This window comes from Centrocercus urophasianus, unplaced genomic scaffold (genome assembly GCF_019232065.1).
Source record: "Centrocercus urophasianus isolate 14NV4802_14NV808 unplaced genomic scaffold, USGS_Curo_1.0 seq_11, whole genome shotgun sequence".
Lineage (NCBI taxonomy): Eukaryota > Metazoa > Chordata > Aves > Galliformes > Phasianidae > Centrocercus > Centrocercus urophasianus.
Genome location: NW_024884253.1, coordinates 45153475 through 45172199, shown reverse-complemented (window position 1 = coordinate 45172199; position 18725 = coordinate 45153475). Strand labels below are relative to the sequence as shown.

The window sequence follows — 18725 nt, the reverse complement described above, 5'->3', positions numbered from 1 at the left end:
TTTTTTTGAGTGAGTGGTTTCTACTTTATTTTACACAGTTTTTGAAGTGATTAGGGCCATGGATGGTAAACGTATAGTTGAGCTGTATCACCACTGTTTGTTGCTACTACTTTAATTCAAAAGGAGTTCAAAGCTACGTTACAACTTGCCTTTTTTATGAATATGACAGTTGATCATTGCAAAGACTACTATGTAGCTGTATTTTACTGACATTTGAACCTTAACCTTAAGGTAGAGCACAAAAAGAGCATGAAAACAATCATATTCTTGAAAGCTACCTGAGCAACAGTTTCTGATTCTGGCAGGATTAGCATGACCTAACATGGGGAAATTTGAGCTAATATCATGTAGCCAACTGAGTGCTGCTCTGGAATTTTTTTTGGTGGATATATTTTTTTGTTGCTGTTAATGTGAGAAGTCCTGAAAGGTCTTCAGGCGTTGTTTGAAGGAAACCCAAAAGTCGAAAAGCAAATGGCAGTCTCCATTGTGAGAGAAAGTGCATTCTGATCACCATCTTCTTACCAATACCTATCAGTGAAAAGTTCTGATATTGGCAGATAACATTGCAGGTGACACTGGATTTTTGGATGTACTCAAAGGAAAAGGTTTTTGTTGCATTCTCCTTTCTGGCAGGTGTCCTGGTGGACCTGGGCCTAGAAGACAACGGAACAGCATATCAGAGAGCTGAGAAATATGTGGTTCGGCTAGACAATGAGATTCAAACAAAATTTGAAGTTTTCATGAAACGAGTGAAGCAGAATCCATACACACTGTTTGTGCTGGTTCATGACAACGCCCATGTGGATCTAACGAGGTAGCTGATTCAATGTAATGAAGGAAAACAATCCTCTTCTGATATGTTTCTGTTACGTATTTCAAAAGAGACTCATCTTTGACACCCAGAGGTTTCCCTAGTTTTAAGGCACTTTGTTCCATGGAATCAAATACCGACCTTTTGTTTGGATCTGATGTTTGTTAACTGATCCCATTGAAGTAGGATGAGTCTAGCTTTGGATTTTTAGGTCTTTAATAAAACTGTTAATAGGGATAAGTTGTACAGTACTGAAATTTGGCAAGGAGAGTGGAATTTTACAACTTTGTTTACTTCTTTGTCTTTTTCCTATTCCCTGTTTCTGTGGTTTTTATTTCTGTGCATAACCTAAAAACTTCCCCATGTTCACAAACTAGTAATGTTTTAATTCATGTTTTTATCTTTAGTGATAGCGTTGTTTTTGAAATGAAAAGGGTTACAGATAATTAACTTTTCAGCAACATCTTGTGAAAAAAATATCCTAGGTCCTGTGAAAAAAGGACTTAAAAAAACCGTAGTTCTGTTGAAATTGGCCAGTGTTAGATCTGCAAAGAACAGCATACACATGCTAAGAAAAATTTCTTCACATTGCATCATAATTTTGCAATGGAAAAAGAAAATAAGCTAATTGTTCTGATCTCATTCTTTGAGTAAACTGAGGAGAAAAATGTTAATGTGATTTAGATGTGGTGCATAAGGTTGTGGGACTCACTTGACAGCAGAGTCGATAATGAAAATACTTTCCTTAATGGAGAGATAAAAATACCTAAAAGCAATGTTCTTCCTGCCTTATGCTCCTCATCAAATTTTTATTATTGTGTTTGGTGTATGCTGATTTTGGAATTCCCGTTTAACCTGGAGGCCAACTTGATTCCAGGAGCTGGAAATCATGACAACAGGAGACTATCAAGTTCTCTAATCTCTTAAAAAATATGTTGTATTTGCCTGGAAAATCAAGTGGATTTTGTAAACGTGTTACTCTATCCTAGCCCCATAACTCATGCAACAGTGTTCGTCTGTAAGAGAGACTTCATCAACTTCGGCTCATTTTTAGTTGCCTCCGTTTTAGGATGGATTAAATTAGCCCACTAATTCAGTGTCTTACTTACTACAGATTTAGTCCTTTATTTAGGTGTTGGGTTTTTTTCCTCTTGCCTGTCTCTACCTATAGAGAGCACTCAAACGTTTTTGACATTCTTCACCTTTTCCAAGAGTTTTTCGAGCTGTGATTCTCAGTGCTGTTGGAGATTTTTCTGGAGAACAGAGTAATCCATTGAATCTCAGGATGTCAGTAAGGCAATTCTTTGCATTCTTATTTCTGCAGTGCCATTTCAAGTTCCCTGTCACATGGTGAGCCTAGTCATGGTCTGGCTGATAGAGTTATTAATTGCAGAGAGGTCCTTGAAGCATTCAACCTCCTTGTTCTTCAGGTCAGCTCTTTTCCTTACGCCTTGCAAACGCAGCAGTCCAGGATCAGCTCTAGCAATGAGGTACATTGGATACAATTTGATGCTGTGGTAAGTGTGTAATATATAATTCTAACTGTGAATTTTAACAGAACTGTTAATTTTACTGAATTAGCAGATTCATACTAAAGAAGAACTTTAGAAGAGAGCTCTTTCTCTGCTGGTGTTTGTTTGCTCAGGTTCTAGTACACCATCCTGGGATTGTGACAGTAGAGGTACGATTGACCTTTAGGCCCAGGAATCATGTTTTCCTTTATCCAGGTCATGTAAGATGAGTACTGGCTTTTTATGTTGTGGTCAGACAGAGTTCTGCAGGTGTGCTGGAAACCTCTGGAGCTGACTTTCCATTTTCAAGTAGTCTAGCTTTTGTTAGCAGCAGATAGAATAGTGGAATGAAGGAGTGAATTAATACACTTTGCTTTACAATTGAAAGTATATCCAGCTTTTTGTATGTTCTTGCTTTTTCTGTGTGAAACAGGATGACACAGCAAGTGAAGACAAGCTGTACTTTGGCTTGAATGAATACAGCAAATCTCTCCAATGGGGAGTCACAAGTCCACTTTTGAGATGTGATGAAACCTTTGAGAAAATGGTCACCACGCTTTTAGAAAGGTAAATAGTAACGTGGGATGCTGCTGAAGTGGGATCTTAAGTGTACAGATGCTTATCAGCCCCATCATGGGAGGACAAAGACATGATGACATTTGATATTGATCTTGAGATCTGTTGCACATGCAGTTTTTATTTTTGTAACAAAAATTATTGTATTTTTCAACATGAAGGAGGGGATATTTTTCATTCCCTTGTGGAGTTATTAGGCCCATTCAGTGACAATCCATGCTCACAGGTGCTCTTGCCTTTTAGCTCAGCCCTCATTAAGCTAGGTGAAGTTTCATACCCCTTCACTTCTGGTGGCTGTCTGCTGAGACTGCCAACAGATTGGCTAGCAGAGTCCCAGATAAGTGATACCATTTCTAAACCTTCCACTGTATTTATTTCATTAGCGGGCTGTGGTTTTCATTCCTGTATCTCAGAGCTTGAAAGTGTCTTGTTAGTAACCTGCAGCTGCCTGAACAAGTTAGTTTCATAGTGCATCTCTAATATATATTTAAATGTGCGCATTACAGAAACAAAAGCAATATTATGGTTTTGTGGAGCTAATCTATTCTGCATATCAGCAGGACAGATCTGTTGTAACTGTTCAAGCTGTAGTTCCTGTATTTTTGTTTTTAATAGAACAGGATTGTTCTGTCTTCAGTACTCTTTTTTTTTTTTTTTTTTTTTCCATTTTTTATAGATCAGTACAGAAACATAGAGTGGTTTAGGTTGGAAGGGACCTTTGAGATCATCCTAGATCCAGCCCCCCTGCTATAGGCAGATACACCTCCCTCCAGATGAGGTTGCTCAAAGCCCCATCCATCCTGGCCTTGAGCACCTCCTGGAGGGGTGAATCCACAACCTCTCTGAGCAACCTGTTCCAGAGTCTCACCACCCTCACAGTAAAGAATTTCTTCCTAATATCTGGTCTGATCTGCCCTCTTCCAGTTTACAGCCATTTCCCTTTGTCCTGTGACAACATGGCCTTGTAAAAAGTCCCTCTCTAGCTTTCCTGTAAGACCTCCTTCAGGTACCAGAACGCTGTTGTAAGCTCTGCTCTTCTCCAGGCTGAAGAGTCACAACTCTCTCAGCTTGTCCCCACTGGGGAGGTGCTTCAGCCCTCTGATCATCTTTGTGGCTCTCCTCTGATTCCACTCCAACAGCTTGGTGTCCTTCTTGTTTTGGGGGCCCCAGAACTGGATGCAGTACCCCAGGTGGGATCTGTGAGAACAGAGTAGAGGGGCAGAATTACCTCCGTTGACCTGGTGGTCACATTTCTCTATTTCTCTTGATACAGCCCAGGATATGGTTGACCTTCTGGGCTGCAAACACATACTTGCTAGCTCATCAACTGACACCCTCAAGTCTTTCTCCTCAGGGTGGTTCTGAAGCTGTTCTCCGTCCAGCCTGTATTTGTGCTTGGGATTTCTGCAACACGGGTGATATGGCTAGAGCCCTTGCCACTGAAGACTAAGGCAAAGAAGTCAGTTTTCTCTCTGCCCCTCATGACCAGTTTTCTTCCAAAGAGGGCCCACATCTTCCCTAGCCTTGCTTCTTTCACTGATGTACCTACAGAATTTCTTCTTGATTCTGTTAAAATTAATAATTGAAAATGTATCTATATTTTTAAAGTAAAATACAATATCAAGTATGCTAAGATAGCAATGTGAATCATTAAGCACATTCATGTTTATTATCTACAAATAATAAAGTAATAAATGTGATGAATAATAGTAAGGTCAGGTAATCTCATTGCATCGGTTCTCTCAGCTTTTCATAGTTTTTCTGACCAAGTCCAGTGGAAGAGATGGTGGCCATTGCTGCTGTCTTTCTGTTCTCAAGATGTGGATGGGGAAAACAGAGAAGGAAGATTAGAGCATATGCAAATATTATCTTGATGTTGAGGATAAGATCAGCCTATAAATAGGGAGAAAGTGAACCTGTTTCTTGGAGCCAGGATGTGTTTTTCATCACACTTCACTGATTAAGCTTTTGTTTCCAAGAGATTGGACTGTACCTTTTATATAGGTAAGCCATGCAACCTTACAAATCTGAAAACATGTCAGACGTCTTGTTATTATCAGAAAGACTCCATTTATTTTAGTGTTCTAATTGCAGTGGGTACTTGAACAGGAGGTGTTTAAAAATTTACTGATAATGGTATATAGAGATACTGTAACAGACAGGCTCAAAACTTTATTCAAGTGGGTTTCACACTTTCTATTAAATTACTCAAGAAAGAGGAACAGAGTAATTTGGAGCTTTTAGTTGTTTGGACTTCTGTAGCACAAGGCTACTACTAAAAGTGTACTAGTGCTGGATTTTTTATGTTATGGCAATGAGTGAACTTGTGGGGAATGTGCAGAAATGGAGTGCTTTTTAGCTTGAGTAGGTTTAATTTCTTTTTTTCTTAGCATTTCACGTTTTGAGTTCTTATCTGTTATCACTGGATGTAGCTGTAATGAGAGAGAAAGAAATGTTGACTACATAGTTAAAAGGCAAAGTGCAAGTTCAGTTTTGGCTCAGAGCCAGCAGTCCCCACTGGTAAGTCTGGCTTTCTGCTGAGAGAGTGGGAAATGGGGAATCATGAAGAAATTCTTACAGAAACCACTTAAAGCAGCAGTGATCCTTTGAGTTCATAGAAGAAAAAAACCTTCCGAACAGCAAAGCAGTTATTATCCTGCAGTCTTGGAGTGAACCAGATCTGACATGATCATTATCTCCATTAAACTGAAGAACTTTAGCTGAAATTATTTCCCTAAGGAAGATAATAGAAACTTATCATTCCTTTTAGTTGAGAGCAGGACTTTGCACTTTATTCTCCGCATTCGAGAAATGTTTGCTTTAAAACATAGTTAGATTTGGTACAAAGTCATTGTCTGTGAAAATTAAAGACTTAATTCTTTAAGCACTAAAGACAGACGGGCACTTCTTTACCCCACATCCTTGGTGTTTGGTTTTGTTTTTAATTTTCAGACACTGTTTTGATTTTGCACGTGCTGACACAGCGCTGTTATCTCCCCAAAGGTATCCACGGCTACACAGCATGGTGGTTCGCTGCTACCTTCTCATTCAGCAGTATTCCCAAGCTCTGATGTCTCTCACGACCATGGCCTCGCTAAGAGATCACAGCACACCTGAAACTCTCAGCATAATGGATGACCTTATCACTTCTCCAGGAAAGGATAAGAACGGCTGTGGCCACATGCTCGTCATTAGGGTGCCATCTGTGCAGCTAGCCATGCTGGCCAAGGAGAGGTTGCAAGAAGTAAGAGACAAGTTAGGTCTGCAGTATCGGTTTGAGATCCTCCTTGGGAATCCTGCCTCAGAGCTTACTGTTGCGAAACACTTTGTGACACGTCTGAAGGTGAGCAGAAACTGTTTCTTTGTATGACCATTGTAGTCGTCTGACTGTTGGATATGTTTTTTTGTTTTCCCAAGTTAATTGTTTTGTAGGAGAAGGATGAATGTTCTGTATCTTTCTCTAAGGAAGTATACTGTACTTCTGGTGAGTGTAATGATTTAGAAACTCAGAAAAAAGATTGGGTTGTTTCTGAACCCTGACTTCTGAATTCCTGAAGTCAGTCACCGGATGTTATCTCCCTTTTTAAAATTGAATATCAGCATGAGTCAGATAGGTTTCCTCTTTGAATCTCTGAAAGCAGATTTCAGATCTCTCTAGACAGGCTAATTAGTACCGCCAGCTTATCTGTCTAGTGTATGTAACTGCATGCTCAGTCTTTCCACCTTCTGCTCTTCTGGTAACCAGTATATCTCTTGTAGATTTCTTGTCTCGAACTACTACATGCTGAAAGCCTCTTCTGCATAGCATATATGCACCAAGCTAAACTTGTGCATGGACCTGTAAAAGCCTGGTATAAACACCCACATCCACTTCCTGTATTAACCTCACCACATTAAACCAAATTTGGTTGCCTTTCTTAGATACCAGCCTGAGAGTAGTTCAGGTTACCAGTCCTGATTCCTGCTCTAAGTCTCACACAAAGATTCGTTCAGTGTGTTCAGAAACATACAGAAAATGAAGAAAATGTATGAGCCTTTTTGCAGAGCTTCTGAAGAGTTTCTCTACAACCAAAACCAGGTAAAATGTCCTTTGAGAAGCCACCCCTTCTGCTTCCTAAATCTCGCCTGTAGCAGAGGAGGGAAGAAGAATAATGAAAGAGAAAATAAGTTGTGAGGTAACAGCTCCATGCTCTGCTGGTGGGAGTTGTGTAGGGTGTTTTGTTTTGTTTTTTAATTTGGCTAGACTTCAAATAATTCTGGGCTGTGAGTATGGTGAGGGTTTCTTTACAGCCCTTTGTCTTATGGTTGCAGCCCCATGCACACTTCTAGAACTGCCTGTTAGGTTTTTTTAGAAGAGATCAGGATAAGTGTGAGAGTCTGATGCAAGCAAATATCCATATAGCCTTTGATCTGAATAGAGGACATGATCAGATAGGGGAAAAAAAAGCAACAGAAAAAAACCCTCCTAAATAATTCTTCTTGTCCCTCTTACCCACAACATGAGATGCTTTTGAACTTGTTTCTTTCCTTGTAAACAACTAGAAGAAAACCTACTCAATTCAGAAAGATGCATGTAAGTGAGGAGAAGAACTTAGTTGCCCAAATGTAAGTCTTTTCAAGTGGGTTATCTCAGTTGAGGGCTCCAGAAAGATGAAGATAACTGTGAGGCTTGTGCTTGGCTGCCATACCTGCTAGTCTGGCACTTGCTTTTCTCATTATGTTAAGTGGAATACTAAAGCTGGACAACAAGGGTGGGGAATGGATCACTGTCTGCTTTCCTTGTGAGTACAGACGAGAAGAGACTAGGCTGCTGGTGAGTCTAAGACATGAAATGCTGGTCCCACTGATAGCTGTTGTGAGCTGCAGGGAGAATGAGATTTCATTCCAATCTTTTGGAAGAGCGGAGAGGGAATGTTGGATTTGATTTAGCCTCTTCCTAAGAGCAAGTAACCAATGTGCATGGCTCCCCAGCAGGGCTGTGGTCTCTGATGCTGGTAGCTGAGCAATATTCTCCATCAGACAAGCCCCATGGCAGCCTGGGAGGCTGAGGGCTGAGCTCCAAGAGGGAAGGATCACCTGGAGGTGCAGAATGAAAGAAGAGATAGGAAATAATTTAAATAACTGTTCTGTTGAGCAGGCCTGTTGTCATGGCTATAGACATCACCTTTTAAGCATAACAAGAATCAGTTTTGAAGCCATTCGGAAGTGAAGAGACCAAAGGGCTGCAGCTGTCTACCTCTCCTAAGTACTGTCGACAAGAAATACATTTGTATGCCACAGCTGAAAGCTCCAGGCACTCAAGCTTCTTTTTAAACCTTTAGGCTAGAAGAAATAAAATCATCTTTGAACCTGTCTTTCCCTGTTTCATTTTCTAGCCTTGCTTTTTCTGAGAAGCTTCCAGTGTTGGAGAGGCAGGCTGACACACAGCCAGACTAACCCTGCTGAGCCTAAAAATCTCAGCTTTTGAGGCTTCTAACTGAACCATAGTGTTTGTTAGGTAGCTGGAGAAATTTTTTTTTTTCTGTGAACATGTTATATAGAGGATGCAGAATTCAGCAGGGGAAGTAAATCAGGGCTGAGAGAAGAGAATTAAAGCCATAACATTGAAGGGAAATACTACTTCAAATGACATTCTTCCTAAGCTAAGAAAGAAATAATCATGGGTTATTTCAGTGGAAATTTTCTAAAGATAAAATGGCATGCTGAGTCACTGATCTGCTGTTGATTCCTCCTTTTCAATCCCCTTTGTCTGTCTGAGATGATTCATAAAACGTGGCCTTTCTGTGGTGGAGGAAAGGTGAGGAGAGATCAGGTTAAGCATTTAGGTTGAGAACAGAAGAACGGAGAGGGAATTCAGGACAGGATTCTCTCTTCAGGTCATGTTTTTCATGCAGTTTGCATAAGTCTAGTTGCTTTATCAAGGCAGCTGTGTCTTGTTGTCTTGCCCATCTGTACTGAAAAGAGTAATTTTTTATGTTTATTTTTAATGGGCAGGATGAGTGGCTGGGTTTGTCATCTGTGTGACTCAACAAAGTAGATTCTGTGCCTCAGCTAGGTTTTAGTTTTCTTCTCAACTCATTTTGTATGTTATTAAAAGATGGACAGAAAAACATCTTCCAGTGGACTAATTTATGATGTAGTTCAAACATGTGGTGATTCTGGAACCAGTATGGCTTATTTTCTTGGTCTGGAGAGCCCTTAATGTCTCTAGTCAATGTGGAAGTGTGAAATCTCTGCTTTATATGTAAAGAGACTGCTAGTCACTGCTGATCTCCTGCCAGGGCTGGTCACTGATTGAAGAGGCAGTTTTATCATGCAGTACCCACAAAGTACTGACAAGGATGGCTAGGTATGAACCTGCATTTTCTCATTTCATCTTTATAATTTTGATGTTTGTTGAGGCAGAATGGCTACTTGCCTTTTTAAGTGAGAGTCTCTGAGTCATTCAGCTTTGCTTCCTGTTAAGTTGCTGTAGTGCAACAGTGCAAGAAAGTCAGTGTTCAAGACAGGGGAGTGTTTTAGGAGTCTGCAGCCAGAACAGAGAACACAAATGGGCTCAGCCATGTTCACCAAGCTCTGCTGAAACAAGAGTCTGCTAACCTCATACAAAGAAAAAGCAGGAACTGGAAACAAAAACAAGTGACAGTTTAAAAGGTATCATTTAGATGTGACTTGAATATTCTCCATTCACAGGCTTGGAGGGGAAATGAGCAGGACGACTGGATTCCTCGTACCTATCAGGATCTGGAAGGTCTACCTTGCATTGTTATTTTAACTGGCAAGGATCCTCTGGGCGAGACTTTCCCCAGGTGCTGTTACTGCTCTTGTGATACAGTTGTTTTGTAAAATGCTTAGATAAATGTTTCTTTGGGGAAAGATAAGCGGTTTGATACGAAGTGGTTATTTTTTTTCGCAGAGAAGTGCGTGTTAGGAGGCTTTCTTTGGGAGCAGTTTAAAATTTTGAGAAGCGTGGTTTGTGAAAAGTAAGGCTCCTGCACTGTGTGGGTCAGTGATCATCTGCGCCAAGTACCGAGGAGCATGACTTATGTGCTGAATATTTTAAAATGATGTGGTATTTCATGGCTACTGAAATTGTTCATGAATATTTAGAAAGCAGTTAAAAATACAGAATATTCTCCAGAGTTGCAGGAGACAAACCTTCGTTTTTCCTTTGGTTGGATTTTGTAGGTCACTGAAGTACTGTGACCTTCGACTGATTGACTCAAGCTACTTAACTCGGACTGCATTAGAGCAAGAAGTGGGCCTGGCATGTTGCTATGTCTCAAAGGAGGTGATTCGAGGGCCTATTGTAGCTCTTGACCTTAGTGAGAAAGAGCATGAGAAGGCAAATGGTAGCGAGAATGATGCTGATGAGCTGTTGATAGACTTGGACAGACCGCAGAGTAACAGCAGCGCTGTCACTGGAACCTCAGGTCAGTTAACTGCTGCTTCTCTGAAGAGTAAGTCTTCATTTATACATCTTTGAAATTTGAGTGCAAATATTGAGATGTTTTGACAAACGTGGACTGCTTGGAAGTATGCTACTGCAGGCTAACCATTGAAATGCTAGTAGCAGATTCTTGCCACGGGGAGCAATTTTCCTGTCTGCAGCTAAAAGGGGAAAGTGTTGCAGTGGGAGAATTGGATGCCATACCTAACTGTCCTTATGATTTTGTTTAAACTTACATTTCACAGTTGCAATAGTTTCATCTGTTGGATCCCGAAAAGATCTTAAAAATGAGGATGGAAATAAATAGGGTATGTTAGGAGTAGCAGAATGCTGTGTAACTGTGGGGTAGCTGTGAGTGAAGGTGGATGTTTGCCTTCTGGCCAACACAAGCAGAATGGCCAGGTCTTGCCCTTCCTCTTCAGGCATCAGTAGAGAATCATCCCCCATTAAGCTTTTCCTTCCTTGCGTTCATCTGGCACTTCTAGGTCCTTCCCTTTGCTTCTGTATGAATTTGAGGTATTAAGTCAGCTTAATTGTGCGCCGGATCTTGCTGTACGCTAACATGAAAGTGGCTGATAGGGAGGAGAGAGCATAGCCCAACTCGCATTAAGATCACCATGAAATAAAAGCTCCGTTCTCCATAGAAGGGAGAGTGAAATTGATCTGTGTATACAATGGTGTTTTATACTTGAATTTCAGAAGATAATCATAGAATCACCAAGGTTGGAAAAGATCCATAAGATCATCCAGTCCAACCATCCACACATCACCAATAGCTCTCACTAAACGATGTCCCTCAACACAAAATCCAAACGTTCCTTGAACACCTCCAGGGCCAGTGATTCCACCTCCCTGGGCAGCCCATTTCATCACCTGACCACTCTTTCAGAGAAGCAGTATTTCCCAACGTCCAGCCTGAATCTCCCCTGCAAGTTCGAAGTCCCTGATGGAAAATGATGGTTAACATACTGGGATTATTGTTCATTTGGAATTGGGGTTGGATTGCATTTGGATTCTGAGCTTGAAAAGAGTGGCAGTTGCCCCTCCAACAAAAGAGAAAGATAGATAATTATTTTTTTTTTAATGGTGAAGCACCAATCTACAGCCCATGGTGAGCTCTCCCAGCTGTACTTGTGGAGCAGAAGAATTTGTAGGGTAGGATTGCCCCGGATGAGTTCAGGATTTATTTGCATTGCCTCTTGTCAGCCATGTCTGTCTATTACCCGCTCTTTGTTTCACCAGGTTCCCTGGCTGACAACGGTGTGAGCTCCTCAAGTGCTGCAGACAAATCTCAGAAGCAAGCACCATCACTTAACTTTCAAATGGTTGCACACAGCTCAGTAGATGAGGGGACTTATCCTGGGTTCACAGCTGGAGAGACTCTGAAACAGGAATGTGACTCCTTGGGTAACCAGATGGCAAGCAGCACCACTTCAAAACTGTCATCGCTGTCATCAGTCTCTCAGACATTTCGGTGGCCTGGTCATTCAACCAAAGACAGCAAGGCCCTCCGTGCTGCACTGCCACGCATCGTCATTCTGTCAAAAGCTGCTTACTGCCTCTTGAGCTCACAGAAGAGTGGGAATTTGCCTTCCTCCTCTTCCCTGCTGCCTCACGCTGATGTGTCCTGGCTGAGCTCTCTGAGGCCTCTGCTTCACAAGGACATGAGCAGTGAGGAGCAGTCGCTTTACTACAGGCAGTGGACAACGGCCCGGCAGCACCATGCAGACTTCAGCAATCAGGGGGAAGCATCCAGCTCAAGAAGTTTTCACCCCAGGCGGCTGCTTTTGACAGGGCCACCACAAGTAAGAGCACTGTTCCTTCCTTCTGCCCTACTAGCAGGATGAGTGGACCGATGGTGACGACTGCTATAGCTGCAGGTGGAGATGTCCTTGAAAGGCTCGTGCAAAGTTGTACCCAACTATGTATTTAGAGATGAAAAATCAGGCAAATTTGAAGGTTAAGTTCATGCTGAAAGTGGTAAAAAGAATGGTTCTTTAAGTTTCATGATTTAAGCTTGTGTGATGTACTTGTGAATGGCACCAGACATTAAATTGCCATGAATGTATCAGTAGGGAAGTGGTCAACCACTGCACATCTCTCTTCATACAGAAGTGATACAGGCTCTAGGCCAGATATTCCTCACACATCAACTCTGTAATGCCATTCAGCATAATGGGCAATATTAAGTTGTGTTATTGGGAAGAACTAGAGTGGCAGAGTAACAGGCATTAGGTCAAATGCATTTATCTGAACTGTGTCCTTCTTTAGTATTAATCTGAGTTGGGTTTCAGACTTTTTTCATCTCTGGTTCAGGTGGGAAAGACCGGCTCATACCTGCAGTTCCTAAGGATTCTGTTCCGCATGCTGATCAGATTGCTGGAAGTAGATGTGTATGATGAAGAAGAAATTAATACCAGTGAGTATTTAGAAGTCACTATCAATACACATTATTCAGTGACTTTGTTATATATTGATAAGCAGTGACAAATATTTTGGATTTACAAAAAGACTTCATAAATTACACCTGCCACTTGTCCTGTCTAGTAATGGGCAGCTAGACTTGTAGATATCTGCATGTGCTTAAAAATAGATTCATGAAAATGTAAATTTTACATTGGACTTAACTGAGAACTCTTAAGTGCATTTTTGACTGATATGTTTATTTGGCACTAAAGTGAAAGTGAATTTAAAACTCTATACAGGAAACATCTGCTTGCTGTTTGCAGTATCTCTGCTAGCTGATTTTTAAGCTGTGGCTGCTTCTAAGCAGAAAAGACAGATTGAAGAACACTACTTTTCTGCCTGAGACATTAATATTACTTAATTAAAAATTAGAAACCGATCTTAAAAATAAAAACATTTCCTTTTGATTTGGAACTTTGAGTACTGTTATTTTCTCATTATTTGAACTAAAATACACCCAGAAGCCTAGGATGAAGGCAGTCGGGTCTGTTGTGATCACAGCAGATGTGTCACACCCCTTTCAGGAATGTGTGACAGTGTGTCAGAAGAGCAGTTTGGGTTTTACATGGGGTTTTTGGTTGTGGGTTTTTTCCTCCCACAGTTTCTAATGGAATGCTTTTCTAGATCCTTCATGTTCTGGTGGTTGAAAATATTTGGGGGTTGGACTACATGATCTCTTAGAGGTCCCTCCCAGCCCCTACAATTCTGTGATTTATTTTTTTTTTCAATCCCCCAGTCAAAAGATGTTCCCCTGCCCCACTTAGAAACATTTTAGGGAAGACTGAAAAAAGTACTGCTTTAGAATGCTTTTACTCTTCTTTGATGTTTGCTTATGTAATGTAGTCATGCAGAAATCTTACTCCCTCTCAGCTTTCATGTAGGTAGCCTGAACCAGCTTGCAGGATCCTCGCAAATGACAAGCCCATTATTTTCTCATCAGTTTAGTAGCTTGTCTGTACATCTATTTTCACTGTATCCTTCCAGCACGTCTGACTAGAAATGTATGTGATGTTGTGTAGGATGTTTAACCAATACAACGTACAACAGCTTGTACATTTCCCTGCCTCCACTGAAAGCCCCATGATTGACGACACCTATGATTGCACTTTTCCATTTTCCTGTTTCACTGACAGCTCTACTTAGCTTGTGCTCGTGGGTTCCTCTGCAGCTCAGTGGTTTCAGCTGACAGAAGAAATGCTTGTTACTAGACCTTGACTGCACATACAATTTTTTTCTCTGAATGTCACCCAGTTTCTGTTGCTGTAATTTTTGAGCTCATTGAATTCTTTCTGGTTGATCTTCTGTGCCTTTTTTATATTGACAGTGGCTCTTAAGTTTGCTAGTGACACAAATCTTTTTTAGGGTTTTTTTTGAGGCAGTGGTGCTAGTGAAAATATTAAACAGCGTGCCTCTCTGCTGATCTCTGTTAACTTCATCGGTACTCTACAGAAACATTAATGCTTATAATGTTACATGCTGCCATCTTCTGTTTAATCAACTTGTTCAGTTTACAGACCATTTCTTGTCTCTATTTTCTTTAACTGATGTGATTTGTCATATAGCATCGTATCAAATATTTAAGTCCAGAAAGATAAGATGTGTTTCATTTTTTTATTTAAAGAAATAGGTATGTCACATCTGTGTAATGAAAGTCATGCAGGATTTCTTTGGTCAACCAAGGAATGTGACTGCATTTTATTGCATTTTTCATTTACTCCAGCTTTATAGCAATGTCAAAGTCACAGACCTAGAGTTTCATAGATCTCCTCTGAAATGGACAATATATGCATTGTGCTTGCACTACAGTCAGGCTTACACCTGGTTTCAGATACCTTTTCTTTAAGAAAAGTGTCATGAAGTTTATTCTTATTCATTTAGGTGTGTATCAAAATTTAAAGCAAAGCACATATATTTGCCTACCTAGCTGAGGTGGTAGAGCCAAGAAAATTGCTGTTTGTTTTCATGTGCTTTGCTGAGGTCTGCCTTAGTGTGATACTTGGCAAAGCTTTTTTTTATCTTGCACTTGCGGGTGCTTGAGGCAAAGCTTTATTTGCTGACGAGGTTTTTCCATTTCTCTTGGACTTTGTACATTCTTAGTGTCCTTTGTGCCTCCGTAGCCCCTTCCTCTTGGTGATCTTGCATTGCTTGGTTTGCTGGTTACTGATTGTTTGGTAACAGTGACTCCAAGAAATCCAACTCTCATTTGTAGAGAAGTGCCTGGTGTTCTCAGCCCAGTGGGCCAGCTCTCTCAGGATTTGTGTGTGTGAACACATTCATGGGCTTCAGAGGTTAACAACTTCTGACCAGCAGCTTCCTACCAGTCAGTCTGGTAGGGTGAGCTGGAGACACTGCTTTTGTTTCATCTGAGTTTGCCTTTCTGAAATCAATAACCTCATTTGCCTACTCTTATATATTCTTCTCTCTGATTTTAAACTGGATCAATTCAATTCCTGTACAAGCTTCACGCCAAGCTTCAGTTTGTCATCTTTGGACAGTGCTTTCTGATGTTGTTGCTCACACTTGATTGTCTACCTTGGGCATACCTCTGTTGGATGAAGCAAAAAAGTTCTAGTTCTTGCTGTCAAAAAAGTCTAGTCCTTGCTAGCAAAAAAGTCCTTGCTGTCACATCCCATTCTCTAACAGAAGTGTGTCTTTTACTGCCTTTATCATCTACTCAACTGCTAGTTTGTACATTTTATACACTCTCTTTCTCCTCGCTTTCATCCTCTTGCCTTTGGATGCTTTTGCTTCTTGTTTACCCATTGCTCTTCTTTCCATGTACTGAAAAGGGAACCACAGAGGGGCTGGAGGCTCTGTCTGTAGCACTTCTGCAGAGACAGGTCATCTGAGCAGTTTGTGAATAAACCAGAGTGAATTATACCTCAGCAACTTGACAAAGAGCAGAGCAGAAAGTTACCCGTGAGGGTGCTTCACCTACACGTTTTCCAAGGAACTGCTGTTTCTTTGAAGTGACTTCTTGGTGACCATATTTTCAATTTTGGTAACATTGATGATGTTCAGAGATATCTGTGGTGTGTTTGTGTGTGTGTATGCTTGTCTGAGTTCCTGTGCAATTGTAAATCAGCAAACATCACATAAGCACCATTTAGTGGGTATCTGATACTGCTTACCTAAAATGTGTTGTTGCAGATCATACAGAAAGCAGTGAAATTGCTCAGTCTAGCAATGACCACTGGCCAGATATTGAGATCTTCAGTAAAATGTCTTTTGACCTGAGTGTACATGACCCCAAGTACAGAAATATAAGTCCAGTGTACACGGAACACCTGTCAAGAATCAAACAAGGTAAGTAAAAAAAGAATTTTCTCAGAATACTTTCCCATTAAAAAAAAAAAAAAGGTTTTTATTATCTTAATTGGACACTTGAACTTAAGAAAAGCCTTTGTTCTTCTAAATAATACAGAGCAAAACAAAACATTTGTTCTTTACAGTTGTCACAAGGATCACAATCTCTAGACATGAACGCTCATAAAATGTCTTTTTCTTCTTTCATTTGTGTAAAGAAACAAGCAAAGAAATGAAATCAGAGGAGCCTAAGAAAAGAGAGACTGTGTCGATGATGTTGACAAAATATGCAGCTTACAATACGTTCCATCACTGTGAGCAGTGCCATCAGTACATGGACATTAATCCTGCTGTACAGGTTGGTGCCAAGGCCCAAGGGTAAACTGCATCCTTGATTTTTCTGTGGTCTCTGCAGGCTTACCACTCTGGTCTGAAGACTCATGCTTTCACCTTCCCTGAGGTGGAATTGTTTAATTTCTTCCATTCTCGGGGGAGACATTGAGCTACAGACCCTGGAGCATCAACTGGGTTTGCTGTGTTATACATGAGCAGTTCTCTTTCACAGCTGCCTCTGACAAAGGGTGAATATTGTGACTAGTTAAGCCAGAGCATTATTCAGCCTACCCAAAGGGTTCCTAGTGTGTCATGGGAGAAAACTGTAGGACTGAGAGGGATGCTTGTCTTACTTAAATGCCAGCCTGCCTCTGGCGTGAGTCTGGGCCTATTTTTTTCTCCCTTTGTTGGCAACCATACCTGCTTCTCAGCTGTGGCTTACGAGTCACTGGACAAAAAGGATCATTTTTAATTGTTTCATAATCCTTTTGATCTTTTGTTCTCCAAAATGAAGATTTTTGCTCACAGGAGGCTGGCAGGTAAGATTTTTCCTGCTTAGTAGCTCAGAATTACTTATTAACCACCACCAATAATTTACTTTGAGTTTCTTATCTCAATTCATTCTTTTCTTGCTTACTAATCTTTGCCAGCAGCTTGCTATTAACCAGACACAGCATAGACACACTGACCTGGAAATGTACAATGTCAGTTATTACAGAGCTGCACCAGCAAATCTCTTTTAAACCTCGTGCTTCATTACCTATGTTGACCCAAACAAATCCTCCCAAAGGACATCTGTTGTTCTTTTTACAGATCTTTGTGCATCTGGTCAAACATAGTGACTAGTAATAAATAGAAGTATCTACTTGTTCTTGTAACTACAAGTTGTGTATATAGAGTTATGAGAGATAATTCAGAGAAATTACATATCCAAAGGAGAGTCATTGGATTGCAAGCATTATGAAAGGAGAGAGATTCTTAAATGCTTTAACAGAATCTAAATAAAATGCTTTTCATGCTTCATCATTACTTAGGCTAATTACATCAGCTCTTTAGAAAAGATTATAGAGGAGTGACTGCCAAGAGTAAAGGATTTGACCTTGAGGTGCAACACCTCCTCTCTAGGAAGAAGTCTTACTAGATATGTCGACACTTTGTATGTGTTTGCATGCTTCAGTGAAGCACTGTGCAAACTCAGGCTCACCCATATTTTTCATGGCCTTGTTTGTGGAGTGGTCTGCCTTGGTTACTTCTTGCATAGAAGAGGATTGAAGGATTGTCACTGGAAAAATGCCATACTCGTGCGACCATGCTGCTGCTGCCTCCAAATGGCTGAGCATTCTGCTGTGAAGAAATACCTATATAATGCAGTGAATTGTTGGGGAAAATTTGTTTGCATGTTCTTTTCCCGTGTGTGTTTGTGTGCGTGTGCGTGTATACACACGTGTTCCATTTCTCCTTGTATATACCAATAAATAATTTCCAGCTCAAACAGAATTCAGAAAAGTCCAGGTGGGCCAAAGATCACTAGTGGTGTAGAAAGTTGATTGTTTCAATAGCAGGGGAAGTTACGTGCCTAAATAATGTAGATTGTGATAAATGAAAGTGAGAATTTAATAAAGTTAGTTTCAGTTACTGAAAGAAAATGTAGTGGTTCTTCTCTGGTGGCTGCCAGCATCGTAACTGCCAGAGCACGTTGACATATATAGAATCATAGAATGGCCTGGGTTGAAAAGAACCACGATGATCATCCAGCTTCAATCCCCCTGCTATGTGCAGGGTCGCCAACCACCAGACCAGGCTGCCCAGAGCCACATCCAGGTCATATGTTCCTTGTCCATTACCTGCTTTCAAATCCTTCTGCTTTTTTTCTAATTTTCTTTTTAATATTTTTAATACAGGTGTCTGACTCCACTCTGCATGCGTTCACGTTTTCATCTTCAATGCTAGGAGAAGAGGTCCAACTGCATTTTATAATCCCGAAGTCCAAAGAAAGCCATTTTGTCTTTAGCAAGCAAGGGAAGCATTTAGAAAGCATGCGTCTCCCTCTCGTTTCTGACAAGGTGCGTGTGTGGCTCCCTTCAGTTTGTGGTCTACATGTGCTGAGTGCAGTCAGCTTAACAAGCATTTGCAAACTGATGGTTGGCTGGTTTGTCTTTTTGTCATTTTTGCTATTTTGTTTTAGTCCTTTGCATAGTTCTTGCCTTACCTTCATTAGAACTGGAGTTTTTGAAGAGATTCATTCCTATTTGCATTCCTACTATCCATCCCA

General features: G+C 40.7%; 1 protein-coding gene across 15 annotated transcripts in view; it reads left to right on the top strand.

Moving 5' to 3' along the window:
* The window catches only part of GREB1L (GREB1 like retinoic acid receptor coactivator), a 128561-nt gene that overhangs the window by 102393 nt on the left and 7443 nt on the right, over window positions 1–18725 (top strand). For 13 of the 15 annotated variants that reach the window (XR_006171969.1, XM_042838790.1, XM_042838840.1 and 10 more), the window contains 11 exons: window positions 634–814; window positions 2136–2328; window positions 2756–2889; window positions 5902–6241; window positions 9592–9707; window positions 10087–10358; window positions 11591–12153; window positions 12665–12767; window positions 15965–16120; window positions 16339–16478; window positions 18355–18516. Coding sequence is in view for 14 of the 15 variants with exons in the window: in XM_042838790.1 (XP_042694724.1) it covers window positions 634–814; window positions 2136–2328; window positions 2756–2889; window positions 5902–6241; window positions 9592–9707; window positions 10087–10358; window positions 11591–12153; window positions 12665–12767; window positions 15965–16120; window positions 16339–16478; window positions 18355–18516 (2360 nt within the window). In the remaining variant the exon portion in view is untranslated. The remainder of the gene's footprint in view (window positions 1–633; window positions 815–2135; window positions 2329–2755; window positions 2890–5901; window positions 6242–9591; window positions 9708–10086; window positions 10359–11590; window positions 12154–12664; window positions 12768–15964; window positions 16121–16338; window positions 16479–18354; window positions 18517–18725) is intronic. The other 2 variants (XM_042838868.1, XM_042838833.1) reach the window with 1 other exon arrangement.